The following is a 16,866-nucleotide window of genomic DNA, read 5'->3' as shown; positions in this document are numbered from 1 at the left end:
TGTCTGTGGTGCTGGGCCATGGGGTAAACAGTGTGTGTGTGTGCATGCACGCGTGTGCGTGCACACACACATATGTGCAGAAGCTTGAGATCTGGCATCAAGCGTCTTCTTTGATTACTCTCCATCTTATTATTGAGGCAGGGTTTCTCACTTGAACCCAAGCTCACCACCTGACTAGTATAGCCAGATACAGTATTTATTTGTCTGAGGCAAGGTCTTATTATGTATCCCCGGATGGTTTGAAAATAACAGCTTCACTTGAATACTGGGATTAAAGGCATGCACCCCCATGCCTGGCCTGTCAGATACAGTTTAAAAGAACGATTACTAAATCATAGCCCAAATGAGTTGGAATCTAAGAAGATGCAATGGAGAATTTATACAAATTCTGTGAAGAAAGACAGGGGCATAGGAAACAAGTTGCCAAGTTATGGGCACCTGAATTAGAGAAGGTCCAGGAAAAGGCGGCAGCTGCTCACAGGGTAGAGTACCGACTGCAAGGTCAGTACCCATTGGTGGCACCTATAATAATGAAAAAAAAAAAATCAAATCCATGAGACAGCTTTGTTAAAATTATATATTTAAAAAGGAAATTAACTAATTTGGATGCAGAAGAATGAAACTTAAATATATCTAACTATGGCATACCTCGTTTAAGTTACACTATGCAATCTGTCTTAAAGGACATCATAACCAAAGATACTTTTATGAGAGTTACAATGAAACAGTAAAATACAATGAAAGGGAAAATGAAATGAAGAAACTCTTTATGTAGATAAGAGGTACAGTTAGGGGCTGGAGAGATGGCTCAGCAATTAACAACAGTGGCTGCTCTTGCAGAGGACCTAAGTTTTGTTCCCAGAATCTCTATGACGATGGCTCACAACTCCAGTTCTAGGGGATCTGATGCCCTCTTCTGACCTTGGTGGGCACCTGGTACCAAGTGCCACACAGAGATACACAAAGGCAAAAGACTCATACATATAAAAGGAAACTTATAAAAAAGAAAAGAGACAAATTTTTGAAGCTGCTCATTTAAGAAAAACAAGATTTTTCCAAGGAAACAAGCAGATTTATAAATAAGAGTTAAGACTAATAACAAAGACATAAAAATATATTACTGTAAAATAATTTGTTTTGTCTACATAAAGATTATATACTTTCTGACTTAAAATGGTAAGATCTAAAAACTTGTCAATTTACAATAGTGCAAAATCAATATATGTGACTTTATTCATATAATCATATGTATTCAGAAAAAAAATATTGTACACTGAAATTTTTTTGGTTTTGAGACAAGGTCTTATGATGTAGGTCAGGATGGTCTGAACTTGTTATCCTGCTGTATCAGCTTCCAGTGTTAGGTTGAAAGGATTACAGAAATACTACCACTTCTAGTCCATTTTTCAAGATTGGGGTCCTGCTATATTGACCAGGGTCAGTCTAAATCCTTTATGCGCAAGTGATCTGCCCATTTCAGACTCCTGAATAAATGAGACTATGTAGACACCACCAGGTAAATTTCTTATTCTCATCTATTTCTAGGATAGCAAAATACAATATGATACTCTCTTCTGCTGCACATGAGCAGTGAGCTACAGCTCAGTGTCATCCATGACAGCTCCAGCTATCAATCATCCATGTTATTAGAAGACGAGAGAACTGATACTCCACTGTTCTGTATTTCTAGGCTACAATGTTAGGATAGGGGTAAAATGTCTTCAATTTAGAGTGAGTTTATAGGGATATAACTTTATTGTATGTCAAGATTATCTGTATTACTCTACTGTCAAAAGAATTCCACCATCAATAAACAATGCAGAAAGAGGGCTAAAATAATCATCATACAGACTTGTGACTTTTGGAGCACAAAGAAAGAGGCTGAAGACAGCAGAATGAGAGGAAATCTACGATAGAATTAAATACATCATAGTTACTGGATTTCTAGAATGAATTATTCCCTCTTCCATCATATCCCTTTTATCAACTTCCAACTTTTTATTAACTCCAAATATGTATCTGTGTAATCTATAATAAGGAATATTCATTCTCAACTGAAAGACAGTAAACTATTATCTTGGTGGTAGAAAATTTTTGTTCAGTTTTGGGATATAGAATTCTTTTTTTTGGGGGGGGGGGGAAATATAGAATTCTTGTTGTTTTTTGGAGACAGGGTTTCTCTGTGTAGCCTTGGCTGTCCTGGACTCTCTTTGTAGACCAGGCTGGCCTTGAACTCACAGTGATCCACCTGCCTCTGCCTCCCGAGTGCTGGGATTAAAGGCGTGCGCTACCACTGTCTGGCTGGGATATAGAATTCTTTAGCATCTACCAATTCAGTAAAAATAACCTTTTCTTTTCAAAAAAGGTTTATTATATTGTTAACCTATGTATATCTGTGTATGTCTTTGTGGGGAGATTTGTGCACTATGAATGCAGGTGCCTGCAGAGGCCAAAAGAGGAAGTGAGATGCCTTGGTGCTAGTGTGGTTGTTAACCTCCTGCACATGGTTTCTGGGAAGCCAACTTAGGTCTTCTGACAGAGCAGTATCTTCTTCTCACTTTTTGGAGACAACATCTCACTCTATAGTCAAGAGTGACCTAGGACTCATTATGGTACCCAGGCTCTCCTGGAACTTGTAATTCTCCTACCTCTGTCTTTGAGTGCTGGGGTAATAGACATGGGCTAAAGACCCAGGGAAACAGCTGTATTTTACCTAACCATTAAATATATATATATTTATTATACAGTCTAAAAAGATTGTTCAACATAACCTAAGTCCAGTCACATTTCAAACACAGAGAAAATTTCTGTGTTAATAGTACTTATATCCTAAAACTGCTGTCACTTTAAGACTGAGTGACCAGTTTATATGCCAGGCACCTCTATGAGTATATTTTAAATTAGAAAAGTCAGCTGAAAACACTGAAGGAATAATCATATTAATTATTTTATAAGGAATCTTACCACAGTCTTAGTTAAAGATGGCTTTGGTGGAGTCGTTCCAGGTTTTGCTCCTGTTGCAGTGCTGACTGGTGCTGAAACATGTGAGCCTGGGGTAGAAACCTGCCCAGATGTGCCCGGAATAACTGGCAAGCCAGTTGCTCCTAATGGCAAACTGGTTGGTGGTAAGCAAGTACTCGTAGTGGAAGTCATGAGTTTGCTTGGTGCTACAGCAGTGGTAGGGATGCCTGGTGTGACCGTGGTCTCTACTACTAGAGGTGTCTCTAGGGAGACAGAAGCATGCTGAGTTCCAGATGAGCTGTGTTCACTAAAGAGAGATCTCAGCTTTTCCTCCAGAGTCTTTATGTCATCAATCCCAGGAGCTTTGGGTTGGGTATCAGCATCCACTTCTAGACAGTGAGTGTGAGGCTGGTTGGGAAGCAAAGCTGGTTGAGGCTGACTATGAATGAGTGTTTGCTGTACAGCAGGTACATTAGCAGTAGGTTGTACCAAGGGTGGGATATTAGGCACTTGGGGTAATAAAGGTATAGAAAGTCCTGCTGGTTGGGGGAGGACAGGTGTAGAAGCTACAGCTGATGAGATGACTAAAGGATGCACCATACCAGGTTGAGAAACAGAACTAGACACTGCTGTTCCAGAGGAGGAAGAAGAGGATGGTGCACAAAACGACAAAGGCAATCCCGTTGTACTACTATGAGATGCCTTGTCTAGTGAGTGTGCACTAACCACCACTGTTTCAGCTAAAGCAGGAGCAGAAGTGCTGCTACTAAGTGGAAAGGATAGCTGTGAAGCCATGCCTGGGAATGGGGTGGTGGTAGAGACTGATGTTACTATGGCTGCCCCAGCAGTACTGCCTGCTACCTGTTGCAATAATACAGCTGGAGGCTTAGCAGTTGGGTCAGCCACACTACCTACTACAGTAGCTGTCGTTGTAGAAAATGTTCCAGAAGGAAAACTGCCTGTACTAGAAACAATGCTCCCAGATGTGGAAGCCTGAACTGGAGGGGATGTTGTAGACACTGGGACAACTGCAGGTACTGTAGAACTTGAAACTGCACCAGAAAGTGCTGGTGACTCAGACACAGACAACGTGGTGAGGCCACCTGAAGTTGCCACACCTGTACTGGTGGTAACTCCAGCAATGCCTTTTTCAGTGGGCATTGCAGCCTCAGACTGCATTACTGATGTGGAAATGTCATTAAGAGGGCTGCTTGTTATAGGGACTGATACTGATGGTGTGGATGCTGCTGCAGTTTGGACACCAGCAATGCCAGACAAAAAGGGAGAAAATGTTGGTCCTGTGTGACTGAAATTTGGAGGCGCTGTATTGGGTCCTTCAGCCATCTGGCCGTGTCTGAGTTCAGAAAAAGCCTGCTGGAGACTAAGAGACGAGGCAGAGTGAGATAAGTTCATTCCAGGACCCTGAGATGTAGAGGCAGCAACTAGAAAGGGGGGAGAAAAAAAGAAGAAAGAAATCAGCCCATTTTAAAGGCATAGATTACAAAAGAGTGCCTTTGAGGAACCATTAATGGATTATCAACAATGCTACATGTCAGTAAGATTTATAACTTCTCCCAAGGAAATGACATGCTCTAAAACAGTAAAGTTAGCTGGGGGGTGGTGGCACATGCCTTTAATCCCAGCACTTGGGAGGTAGGGGCAGGTGGATCTCTGTGAGTTCGAGACCAGCCTGGTCTACAAAGCTAGTCCAGGACAGCCAGACTATACACAGATTAGACCCTGTCTCAAAAAACAAAACAACAACAACAACAACAAAAAAAAACAAAACAAAAACCTAAAACAGTAAAGTTAAGTAGTAGTTTGACCTAGTAAGTCACCTTATAAGTACATATTCTTGCAAGACCATGAAACCTAAGAGTAACCTGAAAACAATTTATCTCTAAATATAGAAACAGCTAGGCGTGGGGTTGGGGTAGGGTGTGGCATATGACTTTAATCCCACCACTCGGGAGGCAGAGGCAGGCTGATTGCTGTGAGTTTGAGGCCAGCCTGGTCTAAAAAGCAAGTCTAGGATAGTTAAGGCTACACAGAGAAACTCCATCTCGAAAAAACTAAAAACAAAATAAAATAAATAAATATAGAAACAAATACACTATTGTATAGGTTCTACTTAGCACACCTGTCCTTTATGGTTTGTCTCCCACCCCCACCTTGAGAGGGCCTCACTGCTTGATCAAGTTTCCACCATATCAGAGATGCTATAAGATTTACTTAAGCATGGCTGAATCAATCCTTACCTACATCTGATATTTCACTGGTGAAAACTTTTGATTCTCGTAATCTACTTTCTGGTACAGGACTCACGATAAACCGTCTTCCAGCAGAATGAACAACTTGTGTTAAAGAACTCGTAGGAACGCCTGAATAAAACAAATCACTGAAGTTCATATATATTCTGTTATACATGAATAAAGCCTCATGATTTCATTATTGGCAATACAACTCCTTGCCAAATAAAAAAAATACAAAAATACTCACCTATTTGTTGTGGCACAGAAGATGCAGCGGTTGGTTGCTTGAACTCTCCTTCTAATTTCTATAATAAGCAAAAGTAAAATTCTTTTCAAATGCAACCTCTATGACTATGCAAAGCAAACTGACATTTGACAAGAACATAAATGTTCATTCTCAGTCACAAAAGTAATGTGTTATCAGAGGATATTTTGCTTGGCAGATTTAGCAGTTCAGAACTAATTTTAAACAAATAGAACCTTCCTGTGGATAGCGTGAACCTACCTGAGAGCCTGGAAAGCCATCATCATCCTTTCCTTGCAGACTCTCCAATGCCTGGTCACCCTCAGGCTCCACACTTACATCCTCACTTAGCATTTCATCAGCCTTTTCAATGATTTCCCGCACTTGAGCCACAAAAGACTCTCTCTCTACTGCTAGAATAAAGTCATTGTTCACCTAGAAGAAACATGATGTCAATCTTATTATTAGTACATACATTTCTTTTTTCTTCTTTCCTTTCTTTGTTCTTTTGGTTTTTCAAACAAGGTTTCTCTGTGTAGCCTTTGCTGTCCTGGACTCGCTATGTAGACCAGGCTGGCCATGAACTCACAGAGATCTGCCTGCCTTTGCTTCCTTGAGCGCTAGGATTAAAAGTGTGCGCCACCACGCCCAGCAATTAGTTATGTTTCTTAAGCTTTAGGTCACCCAATCTGTATATCAGCTATGTTGTGTACTTGGTATTTAGGATGCTACTGCTGTTTATAAGACTCTGAACATGTATATAGCTACATCTTAGGAATATCTCTAAGTCATATAGGTTGGGTATGCTAGTTTTAAAACAGAAATTATAATTTATAATTGTTCAAATGAAAGTGGATGACAAATTATTGCATGGTTGCCTAGGATGTGAACTGAAGACCAAATACTATGGAAAAATGTGGAATTCCAAATGGTGACATACCATAATCGTTGCTATCTCTTCAGGGTTGTCACCATCTAGGTCAAATTTAAATGTAACCATTTTCCGATTATGAGTCTCTAATTGACATTCTACTACTCGGTCTCCTTTATTTGAAACCTAAAAAGAGAAAGGTAATTTATATTCAGATTTATTACTGAACTTGAGAAGACATCTTAACCGAGGAAGCAAATTGTTACCACTATTCCTTGAATCTTGTGTGTGTGGTATTTAGAGACAGGGTTTCTCTGTGTAGCCTTGGCTGTCTTGGAACTTGCTTTGTAGACCAGGCTGACCTTGAACTCACGCACAGAGATCCACCCATCTCTGCCTCCCACCAGCTGGATAGTTCTTGAATCTTAAACTTGGCAGTAAGGAAATCTGTGAGATCTTAGCCCTTGAATTCCTTTAACTGCCATTAGGAAAAGTATTTAGCCTTTTTTGTATTAGTTAAAACTCTAGAGCTAGGTACAACAACAAAAAGAAATGTGATATTCAATTTAAAAAGATAGTATGAAATCATAAAGAAGTTGCTAGAAAAATTATATATAAAGCAAAGATAAGGTATCTTTATTTTATGAAGTAAGTGGTGATTTGATGATCTCTAAAGTTAAAAGTACCGTATTCTTGCAAAGGTCACAAATCAATATTTACATTTAAAATTCTCAGTTTCGGGCGAGAAGTCTTTTCATGACGTGAGCGACTTCTTACAGATTTCCGATAATGACGTTTTGTTGTTCTCCCTTCATGCCTCCCACTGGATGATGGAGCATTCTCATTGCCATCACTCATACCTGAAGCAACATCTGAATGTGCACTTTGAGGGGGAAAAAGTACAACATACAATGAGACTTAAAGGTCTGTTATTCTGAAGTTCCATATCATCCTGCCTACTGCTCAAAGGAGTGCTTTAGTCTACTTACCTGTCTACAGAGGAAACCAACGTGACAGGCTGGGTAGGCTGTGACTGTGTTATTGGAGTTTGTTCAGGAGGAGTAGCCTGAGAGACTCCCTGAGTACTCTGTGAATAGAGAAGATAACTCGAATCTTGGCAGTTTGTAAACATAAAATCATCCACCAATCCTGAGACGCTCCCTTTTCTTTTTCCTATTACCCCTCTAAAAGACCTATAAGCAATGAAGCTACTAGTAATTCTTAATATTCAAAATCTAAAAATAGTGTGCTTCCATTTTCAAAATAAGTTTTCAAAGCTAGTTTCTAGTATAGATTGTTGGTGTGAAGTCAGCCAACCTATTTGCCAGGCATTGTGAAACTACAATTTGCCATGCAGCCAGCATCTTACCAGAGTGTGCAATAGGGCAGGTAGAGCAAAGTGCAGAGATGAGTTCAGGACTGTATTCTAGTAGGAAAAAAAATGACTGCTGGGAGCACAGCAAGATAAGATACTCTTATGAACTGCCAATGGCAAGAGTATGTGGAAGGAGAAGACCAATGGCTAATGCACTAGCTAGAGAGTGTTAATCTTCTCTAAGGCAAACTCACTTCCCAACAGAACAGCCAGTGGCAACAAGGCCCCCACATTGGCATTTCATTCTGCTGTAAGAAAAAGTCATTAGAAGTTAGTTTGACAGTCTCCAAATGAGTTCTAAATCAGGAGAGCCTGTTTTTCCTTTGCCATTCGAACCCCATTTTCATAGACGTTTTCTACATAAACATGCAGTAACTCCATTTACCTCCAGAACTGCTTGCTGGGAGGATGTAGTGGGGGGTTGTTGCATTAAGCTCACTGCTGGTTGGGACACTTGAACCTGGCCTCCTACACTGCCCATAGGAACCAAAGGATTTGATTCCACATAAGGCTGCACTACTGTAGGAAAGTAACCTTGGGTGGCCAAAGCTTCTGTCGGCATAGGAGGAGGGGCTAGGACTGTAGAATGGATGCAAACAGAAGCCACGTTGGAAGAGGGAGCAATATTTGAATCTCCTGGGTATTGTCGAGGTGGGAAGCCCTGTGACAGAAATGAGGAAGGCGAGTTAGTGCAGTGGAACATCAAATTAGCAAATCAGCAGACAGGGAGGCAGAGGGGGCGGGAAAGCACAGAGCAAAGAACAATGTACCCACTCGCTAATAAGTTAAAGAAAATTTAAACATATTTTTAAAATGAACTGGCAGATAACTTGGAAGGTGGCACTCTTTCAACCATACTTTAAACTGCTTGATTTCCCCTCTTAGAGAGGATTTCAATAGACCTTAGAGACTTGATTCCTCAACAAAAGAATCTATAGCAATTCTACATGGGAGAATGCAAAACTCTCCCAGGTATCAGGAGTATTATGAAACGTTAGCTGCCTGCTGTCTTTAATCATCTACATATAAAACAACAGCCTGGTATATTACACTAACCATATATCCAGGTTTACCTGGTTTACCATGAATACTGAGCTAACTTTTACTCTAAGTTGTGTCTTTAAGACTGTGTAAGGAATCACTTGATATCACATTACTAGTTTTTTGTTTTTGTTTTTGTTTGAGGCAGAGTCTTACTTTGTAGCCATGTCAGACCTGAAAAATGCTATGTAGACCAGGCTAACATTCACTTCACAGAAATCTGCTACCTGCCTCTGCCCCAGGAGCACTGGGATCAAAGGCACACACCACCATGCCCAGCCTTCCAGCCTTATTTAGAGTTTTGCTATTTTATTTTATTTTTCTAGTTCAGAGCGTCAACTTTTGTTACTGTTACTCTGACACTCAACTAGTACATTTCTCAAGTTCTTAATGATCTGCCATTAAAATCAAACACTCTAATACCTTCTGATTTGCTGGCTAACACGATACCTGGTACAGAACATCTCCAGAGGGCAGTGGACCCTCAGCAGCTTGTCCAAGGTTAGCAGGTATTCCCATGGACTGAACTGTTGGCTGTAGGAGCTGTGGGTGAACCTGACTCTGCAGCTGACTCACAGGCTGCAGAAGGGTTGGAAGCTGATTAGGAACTACAGTTGATCCCCCTGGGATTGAAGATGCTGTAGCAGATGAAGCCAAGGTGAGCAGAGGCTGGTTAATGCCAGCAGCCATTGTTATAGGAACAGATGAGAAACCTGTCTGAGCTGTAGACACATGAGGAGTTGATATGGGAATTTGAGAGACAGGATACTGTGGGAGTAAGGAAGTAGGGAGTGGCTGTCCCACAGGAAGAAAATGAGCACCAGAGTGGACTGGAACAACTGAGGGTTGTGTTGAAACTGGGATGTGAGGTTCGCCTTGAACAGTTGGTACTGTCTGGGAAACTGGAAGCTGGGAAAGTAAAGAAAAACAAAACAAACTTTTTTCTTTAAAGCACAGCTGCCAAAGCAAGATTTACATATTAGCCAAGAAAAAAATATATATTAGTATAAATTAACATGCCATATAATCAAAAGAAAAGACAAATATGCTAGTAAAGTGTCTAACATTTATTTCTAAAACTTTTGTTGTAGAAAATTTGCTGGTGTTTCATTGTTGGCAACAAAAACAGGATCTTTTTACAAGTAAGGATTTCTCCCTCTCTCCTTCCCTGTTTTATTTATATATTGTCTGTTTGAGACGGGATATCTGTCTAGCCCTGGCTGTCCTGGACTCACTCTGTAGACCAGGCTGGCCTTGAACCCACAGAGATCCATCTGCCTCCGCCTCCTGAGTGCTGGGATACAGGCATGTGCCACCACATCTGACCTCTGCTAATTTTTTAAAATTTTGAGCTGAGGCTTTTCTGGAGTTTGCTAGGTCGTCGTAAAAACTATAGATCCTCCTGCCTCTGCCTCCCAAGTGCTAAAATTCCAGATATGTACCACAACACTAAGTTTTTTTGTATGAGCAGCATAGCTGTCATACACGATAATCCACTAGCATGCTTCCTATAACCTAATTTATGACTGCTATTATAGTGATTAAACACAAAATTTCTTTGTAGTGGAATTAGACTTTACCCATATTACATCTCAAAGTTTTAAAGTCTAAAATAGCTCTATAAAATTAGGTAGAATTAACATAATTCACTGATTCTAGGATACAATTACCCATCATTTTACTACTGTGTCATTTTAATGTCTGAGAAGTTGAGATATTATGTAGACATTAGGAAAATGTGTCAGTATAGTAGTCCATTTACAGTTGATACTATTTCATTCTGAGATAGGACAATAACAATATTCTATGCACATATGCCCAAAAATGAATGACCTATATGTAAAGCTGATAAAAGGTCATTGATAAGAATATACCTCCTACAGGGTACTTTCCAAGTGACTGAAAAACCAACCAAAGAGCAACCAAAATAACTCTGTGTGTGGGGCGGGTTGGTGGGTTTATTTTAAACTTACTTACTTACTTTATTTATTTATTTTTATTGTTTTTTTATTTTAAACTTTTAAACCACCCGCCTCAGACGCTGCAAACATGTGTCAACATGACATCTTGTGATGGGTAACCTTGGCTGTCAATTTCAAGTGGACTGAAGAATGAAGTAGGAGATTAGGAAGATATATCCCTTGAGTCTGTCTCTGAGAGAATTTCCAGAAACAACTAGATCATAAGAGTTCTGACCTCTGATGGATTTAGAACTTAAATGGCTAAGTGGAGAAACTATGAAGGGCGGTGCTTAGTTATAGATAATAGGTGGATGGGTGAGGCTTTGAAAGATATATTTTGGTGTATCTCGTCTCTTCTGTGCTCTTTAATGGCCATAAGGTGAACAGTTTCTTATGCCATAACCCTTCCTCCATCCCTTGATATACATAGGCTTAAAAGCAATACAGCTTACCAAATTATGGATAGATTGAAACCTATGAAACCATACAAGAGAAAAAGAAGAAGATTCTTTCTTACAGTATTTTCTTTAGGTATTTTTCAGTGATGAAAAGCTAATTAACATACTGACTTAGTGTCTGTAGGCTGTGAGGAAGAAAACATTGAAAGGTTTACGTGGAAATAAAGCATAGTTTCAAATCTACAATAACAGATACAGCTAACACATTTCTAGAGAATGTAACAGATTCAGTTACCAAAGCATCTCCATCTAACCCATTAGTTTCAATACTTGTAACTACTTTATACCAATAAGCCTAAAATTTCAATATTTTCACATTATCATTGCTATGAATATATTCTGATTTTCAATAAATACATGTGCATAATGGGAATGATTTTTACTCCATTCTATTAGAAGGAAAAGAGTAAATCTGTAAATTTTTAAGCATCTTTTCAGGAATTTGAGTTTACCTGTGTCCCAGCTGACATTTGAGGCTGACTTGTTGGCTGTGCAGTAGTGCCTTCACTGGAAGATGCTGCCTGTGGAAGTGAATACTGTACTGCCTGCTGATGAGGAACAGTCTGCTGTAGTCCCTGTTGCTAAGAATAAAACACAATGATTCAGATTTTTTGAAAGGGATGTTACTATGTTGCCTGAGCTTTTTTTTTTTTCTTTTGTTGTTGTTTCGTTTTTGTTTTTGAGACAAGGTATCACTATGTAGCTCTTGGAACTCAGAGCTCTGGCTGCCCTCCTGGCCCAAGTGCTGGGACTGAAGGCATGCTCCACGATGCCCAGTTGTTTTTGGCCTTTAAACATAGGCGATGGGACTGACATTAAGACTATTAAAAATATGAAAAATGAAGACCGTAGTGCCCTCTTCTGGCCTCCATCGACACTGCATGCACCTGACAGGCATACATTCAGGCTTTAAACATTAATACAAATAAAGTCTCAAAATATATAGTTTACGAAGATACTACTGTATCAATTCTCAAGAGGCAGCCTATGATTTCCTCAATTTTCATATTTTTATTTTCTGTTAAAACAAATCCAAAACAAACTTACATTATAAACAGTGACTTGTTAAATTTTGGAAGGTTGTTTGGGGTAGTGGTAGTGGGAGAGGCACTTAAAGTCCATTGTAGGAAGTCAAAACATGAACTCAAACAAGGCTGGAAACTGGAGGTGGGAACTAATGCAGAGGCCATGGAAGAACTCTACTTATTGGTTGCTCAGCTTGCTTTCTTGTAGCACTCAGGTCCACCAGCCTAGGGGTAGCACCAGCCACAACAGGCTATGCCTTTCTCCAGTAATTCCTAATTAAGAAAAATGTCCTACAGGCTTGTCTACAGCCTGATTTTATAGAAGCATTTTCTCAGTTGAGGCCCTCTCTTGTCTGATGACTCTCGCTTGTGTTAAGGTAAAAGTAGCTAGCACAAACCCTTTGTCTTGGCATATTCAACACAACTATTTGGCTGCAACATGTATGAAGGTAAGCTATTTATTCATACAGTTATGTATATAATTGCCATGAGTGCCTTGGATTTTTTTTAATGGCATATTTGGAAATAACTTTTGTTCTTACAGGATGATTTTGTACCAAATTAAAACCATCCAATTTTAAAAGTGCCCAAGAACACTTGTTTTATTCTTATTCAACAACTCCTAGTTAAGTTTATTTATTTATTGCTTGTACTAAGCATTGAACTCAGGGCCTTTCTTGCCTATGCTAGAAAAGTGCTCTATTACTGAGCACACACAAGCAAATCCCCAACCACTAACATTTACTTAGTTTTTCTATATGCATCTGCCACAGAACCATGTAGAAGTTAGAAGACAACATGAGGCAGTCAGGTCTCTCTTTCTACCATCGGGATTCCAGGGATTGCACTCACACTTGGCAGCACTTATCTTTCCTTGTTTAGATCATCTCAGCAGCCCTTTACAAATGTTTAGTTCAATTATAATTCACTTTATGAAAGGTATTTATGTGAAGGTGTGTGAGCATGTTTATCTATGGAGATGTAAATGCATACGTGTGAGCACATGTATGGAAGCCAAAAGTCAATCTTAGGTATTGTTTTAGAAGCTGTCCTCTTTTCTGGAAACAGGTTTTCTCTCTGGGACTTGAGCCTTAGTTGGTTGATCCAAAAGCCCCAGGGACCTCAGAGTCTTTGTTTCCCTAGTGTTGAGACTCTAAGTATAAAACACCTTTTACAAGGGAGCTGTGGATGAAAATGAAGCCCTCGTATTTGCACCAGTAAGTACTTTACCAGCTATCTACCCCCTCCTTTTTTAAAATTTGAAATGAGGTCTCCTTATGTCACCCAGGGTGACCTTGAACTTACTATGTACCCCTATCAGAATTCTACTTGAAATCCTGCCTCAGCCTCCTGAGAAGTTGGGGTTTATAGGTATATGTCATGGTGTACCCAGCTCATTCCAATGTTAAAAGCAAGCATGAGTGAATAGCTAGTCTATGACCTAAAAACTTCTCTTAGAAATTAGTGTGGGTAGGCATGGAGGCATGCACCTCCAATCCTATGTGATTTTGAGAACATTAGACAATTTCCTTACCTTTTTACTAAAAGAAAAACCAGGAGGCCATTTTGCACTTATTTATATTTAAGGATTATGATCAAATTATCTATAGTTACCTAATTCATTGAGCTACAACTTTAAGTAGGATGGCAGCCATCTTAAAAAAAATTAATTTGGAAACTAAACCACATCCTCATATTTTTCAAATGGAAGACACATAAGTTCCTTTATTTTTACTGGCATTGTGTTACAGGTGCTTTGGTAGTTTTGTGTGTGTGTGTGGGGGGGGAGATGGAGAGAGAGAACACACGTCCATACTCATGCCATAGTGCACTTGTAGTGGTCATCAAACAACCTATGGGTGTCTGTTCTTGCTTTTTTACTTAGTTTGAGCAAGGTTATCTTTTCCTGTTTAAGCCAGGCTGGCATCTGAAGACTCTCTTGTCTCTGAATATAATTTTCTGATAGGTGCACTGGGATTACTTGTGGTACTGTATTTAGTACTGAGGCAGGAGAGTTTGTTTAGCAAGCACTTTTTACCCAATGAGTCACCCCCTGGCCCACACTTTCTTGAAAATTGAGGTAGAATTTTAACATGCACCTGTCAGAATATTAGTTTAGTAAAAATTTTATGTTCTGTGGCCTTTAAAAAAAAATAAATTTACATTCATGTAACCTTGGTATCAATTCCTAAAGTAACATTTTTTAAAAATTTTATTAATTTATTCATAGTACATCTCAATTGTTATCCCATCCCTTGTATCCTCCCATTCCTCCCTCCCCTCCCCTATGACTGTGACTGAGGGGGACCTCCTCCGCCTGTATATGCTGCTCATAGGGTATCAAGTCGCTTCTTGGTAGCCTGCTATCCTTCCTCTGAGTGCCACCAGGCCTCTCCATCCAGGGGACATGGTCAAATATGGGGCACCAGAGTTCATGTGAAAATCAGTCCCCACTCTTCACTCAACTGTGGAGAATGTCCTGTCCAAATGATATTCAGTACTTTTTAAAGTACCAAACAGGATCAAAATCAGATCCATCATATTTTGTAGCAAGGGCCTTTTATCCATTGAGCCATCTTGTTGTCTCAGTACATTTGTTTCCACTTGTTTTATTTTATTTCATAAATGGTTTTTTGGCTGTTCAAAATAAAGGAGAGAGCCTGGTAAAAGAGAACTGAAAAAGGTTTGCATAATGTAGTCCCCCCCCCCCCCCCCGTTGTTGTTCTTTTTATTGTTTTATTGAGATAAAGTTATCACTAGGTAGAGGTCTAGGCTGGTCTGCCTGGACAACTCCATGCCAGAATGCTCAGATCTCTCTCTCTCTCTCTCTCTCTCTCTCTCTCTCTCTCTCTCTCTCTCTCTCTCTCTCTCTCTCTCACACACACACACACATAAAGAGAAGAAAATTTCAAAATAGAAAAGATCCACCTTAAATCAAACTGAAGGCTTCTTTGTTTCTGTATCATACTTTTCTAACTTTGTTCCTTTTACATGGTCCAAATTGCAATCCCTCTACTCTTGGCCTGGAATGTTCCTTCATCGATATCTGACTTATATACTGGGGGATCCAACATAATCATATTTTCCACAAAGCTTCTTAATATACCCCTCCAACCAGAAAAATGTCTAAAGGACTCTCACCTCTTAGAAGCCTTATGTTTGAGAAAGTTTCCCAAACGTCTCCAGATTTTAGCTTTCCCATCAGTAAAATGGAAATAACAATAGGGTCTATATTCACACAAACACTTTAGCCTATGATTACATTATTTAGGTTCTTTCAGAACCAATCAGGACTAGTCCATCTTAGCTGACTATCAGAAACAAACCAACAAACCGTTCAGTTGGGAGTGTTTAGAAGGAGTAAAGGAATTTTACATGAACTTATTCCTCATTAAAACAACTGACAGGTATGCTAATGGTACCTTAGGGAAGGCAAAGGTATATGTCATCTGCTTCTGTATAATCACACTGGCTAATAACTAATAAATCAGCCAAGCAGTGATGACAAGAATTATGTTTTGGTGTAAATAGAATAGAATCATGCTTTGCCTAGACTTGGCTTGTGAAACCAGTTCAAATATCTCTTATTGATGGATAGAACATAGCTGCAAGATGATAAATGAAAATGACCCTCAGGCTGAATAGAAGAATATGAATATATGAAGGGTTTGTACATGCTTTTATGGAAGACAATGGCCAGAAGAGAGTGGTAGATCCATCTCCTAGAGCTGGAGTTAAAGGAAGGTGTAAGCCATCTGGCAGGAGAACTGAAGTTAAGTCCACAGAAGAGCAGTAAGCTCTTTCAACTGCTGAGTCCTGTCTCTAGACTTTCCATTATAGCTTTCGGTAAAAACATAAGAAAACAACAAAACAAATATGTATGTGTGTGGGGGGGGGCATTCCTCATTTACTCTGTCCCAAAAAGCCATTCACATAAGAGTAGCCTGTCTGCTTGCCTATTTATTTTTGTTTTTTTAAAGACAGGGTTTCTCTGTGTCGCCCTGGCTGTTCTGGAACCCAGTAACAGATGAGAACAGCCTATTCATTTATTTATCCATTCATTCACTCATTCCTTTTGGTTTTACAAGACAGGGTTTCTCTGTGTAGGGCTGGCTCTCCTGGAACTTGCTCTATAGACCAGACTGCCTCAAACTTCCAGAGATCCTGCTCCTCCGCCTCCTGGGTACTGAGATTAAAAGCTTCAAATCCACTGCATTAACTCTTTTTACAAAAAGAGTTACAAAAACACTGATATAGAAAGCTTGAATTTCAGTAATTTTTGACTTACTTAATATCTTAGACTCTAGAAAAGTAAAATACCATACTGACTACATATACCTCTTAAATAAACTAGCTTCATAAATTTGATTCTAGTTGCTAAGTCTTGCTGGAGGAAGGTTTATCATTTTCTTCAAAAAGTATTACGTGTTTTAGTAAATAACCTCCTATGCTAATACAAGCAACACTGTAATATCTCTGTCTCCCAAGTGCTTCCATTAGGCGTGCGCCACCACCGTTGGCTTAAATTGCCTTTTTTTTTAAAAAAAAAGATTTATTTATTTTATTTATTGTATATGAGTGCTTTATCTGAAGAAGAGGGCATCAGATTACATTATAGATGGTTGTGAGCCACCATGTGGTTGCTGGGAATTGAACTCAGGACCTCTGGAAGAGCAGG

General features: G+C 39.5%; 1 protein-coding gene and 1 long non-coding RNA gene across 21 annotated transcripts in view; one reads left to right on the top strand and one right to left on the bottom strand.

Moving 5' to 3' along the window:
* WNK1 (WNK lysine deficient protein kinase 1) overlaps positions 1 to 16,866 on the bottom strand; it is a 118,650-nt gene that overhangs the window by 23,447 nt on the left and 78,337 nt on the right. For 12 of the 20 annotated variants that reach the window (XM_084766065.1, XM_084766056.1, XM_084766058.1 and 9 more), the window contains 11 exons: positions 11,616 to 11,744; positions 9,195 to 9,653; positions 8,089 to 8,364; positions 7,318 to 7,415; positions 7,049 to 7,211; positions 6,398 to 6,514; positions 5,719 to 5,892; positions 5,461 to 5,518; positions 5,220 to 5,342; positions 2,965 to 4,403; positions 439 to 522 (listed from right to left, as the gene is read on the bottom strand). In XM_084766065.1, the coding sequence (XP_084622191.1) occupies positions 439 to 522; positions 2,965 to 4,403; positions 5,220 to 5,342; positions 5,461 to 5,518; positions 5,719 to 5,892; positions 6,398 to 6,514; positions 7,049 to 7,211; positions 7,318 to 7,415; positions 8,089 to 8,364; positions 9,195 to 9,653; positions 11,616 to 11,744 (3,120 nt within the window). The remainder of the gene's footprint in view (positions 1 to 438; positions 523 to 2,964; positions 4,404 to 5,219; positions 5,343 to 5,460; positions 5,519 to 5,718; positions 5,893 to 6,397; positions 6,515 to 7,048; positions 7,212 to 7,317; positions 7,416 to 8,088; positions 8,365 to 9,194; positions 9,654 to 11,615; positions 11,745 to 16,866) is intronic. The other 8 variants (XM_084766064.1, XM_084766057.1, XM_084766060.1 and 5 more) reach the window with 3 other exon arrangements.
* LOC311588464 lies at positions 11,752 to 15,109 on the top strand. The gene is made up of 2 exons (XR_014776205.1): positions 11,752 to 13,551; positions 13,582 to 15,109. It is a non-coding gene; the product is annotated as an uncharacterized lncRNA (long non-coding RNA).

This window comes from Acomys minous, assembly GCF_964271855.1.
Source record: "Acomys minous genome assembly, chromosome: 17".
NCBI lineage: Eukaryota > Metazoa > Chordata > Mammalia > Rodentia > Muridae > Acomys > Acomys minous.
This window is presented reverse-complemented; position numbering and strand designations above follow the sequence as displayed.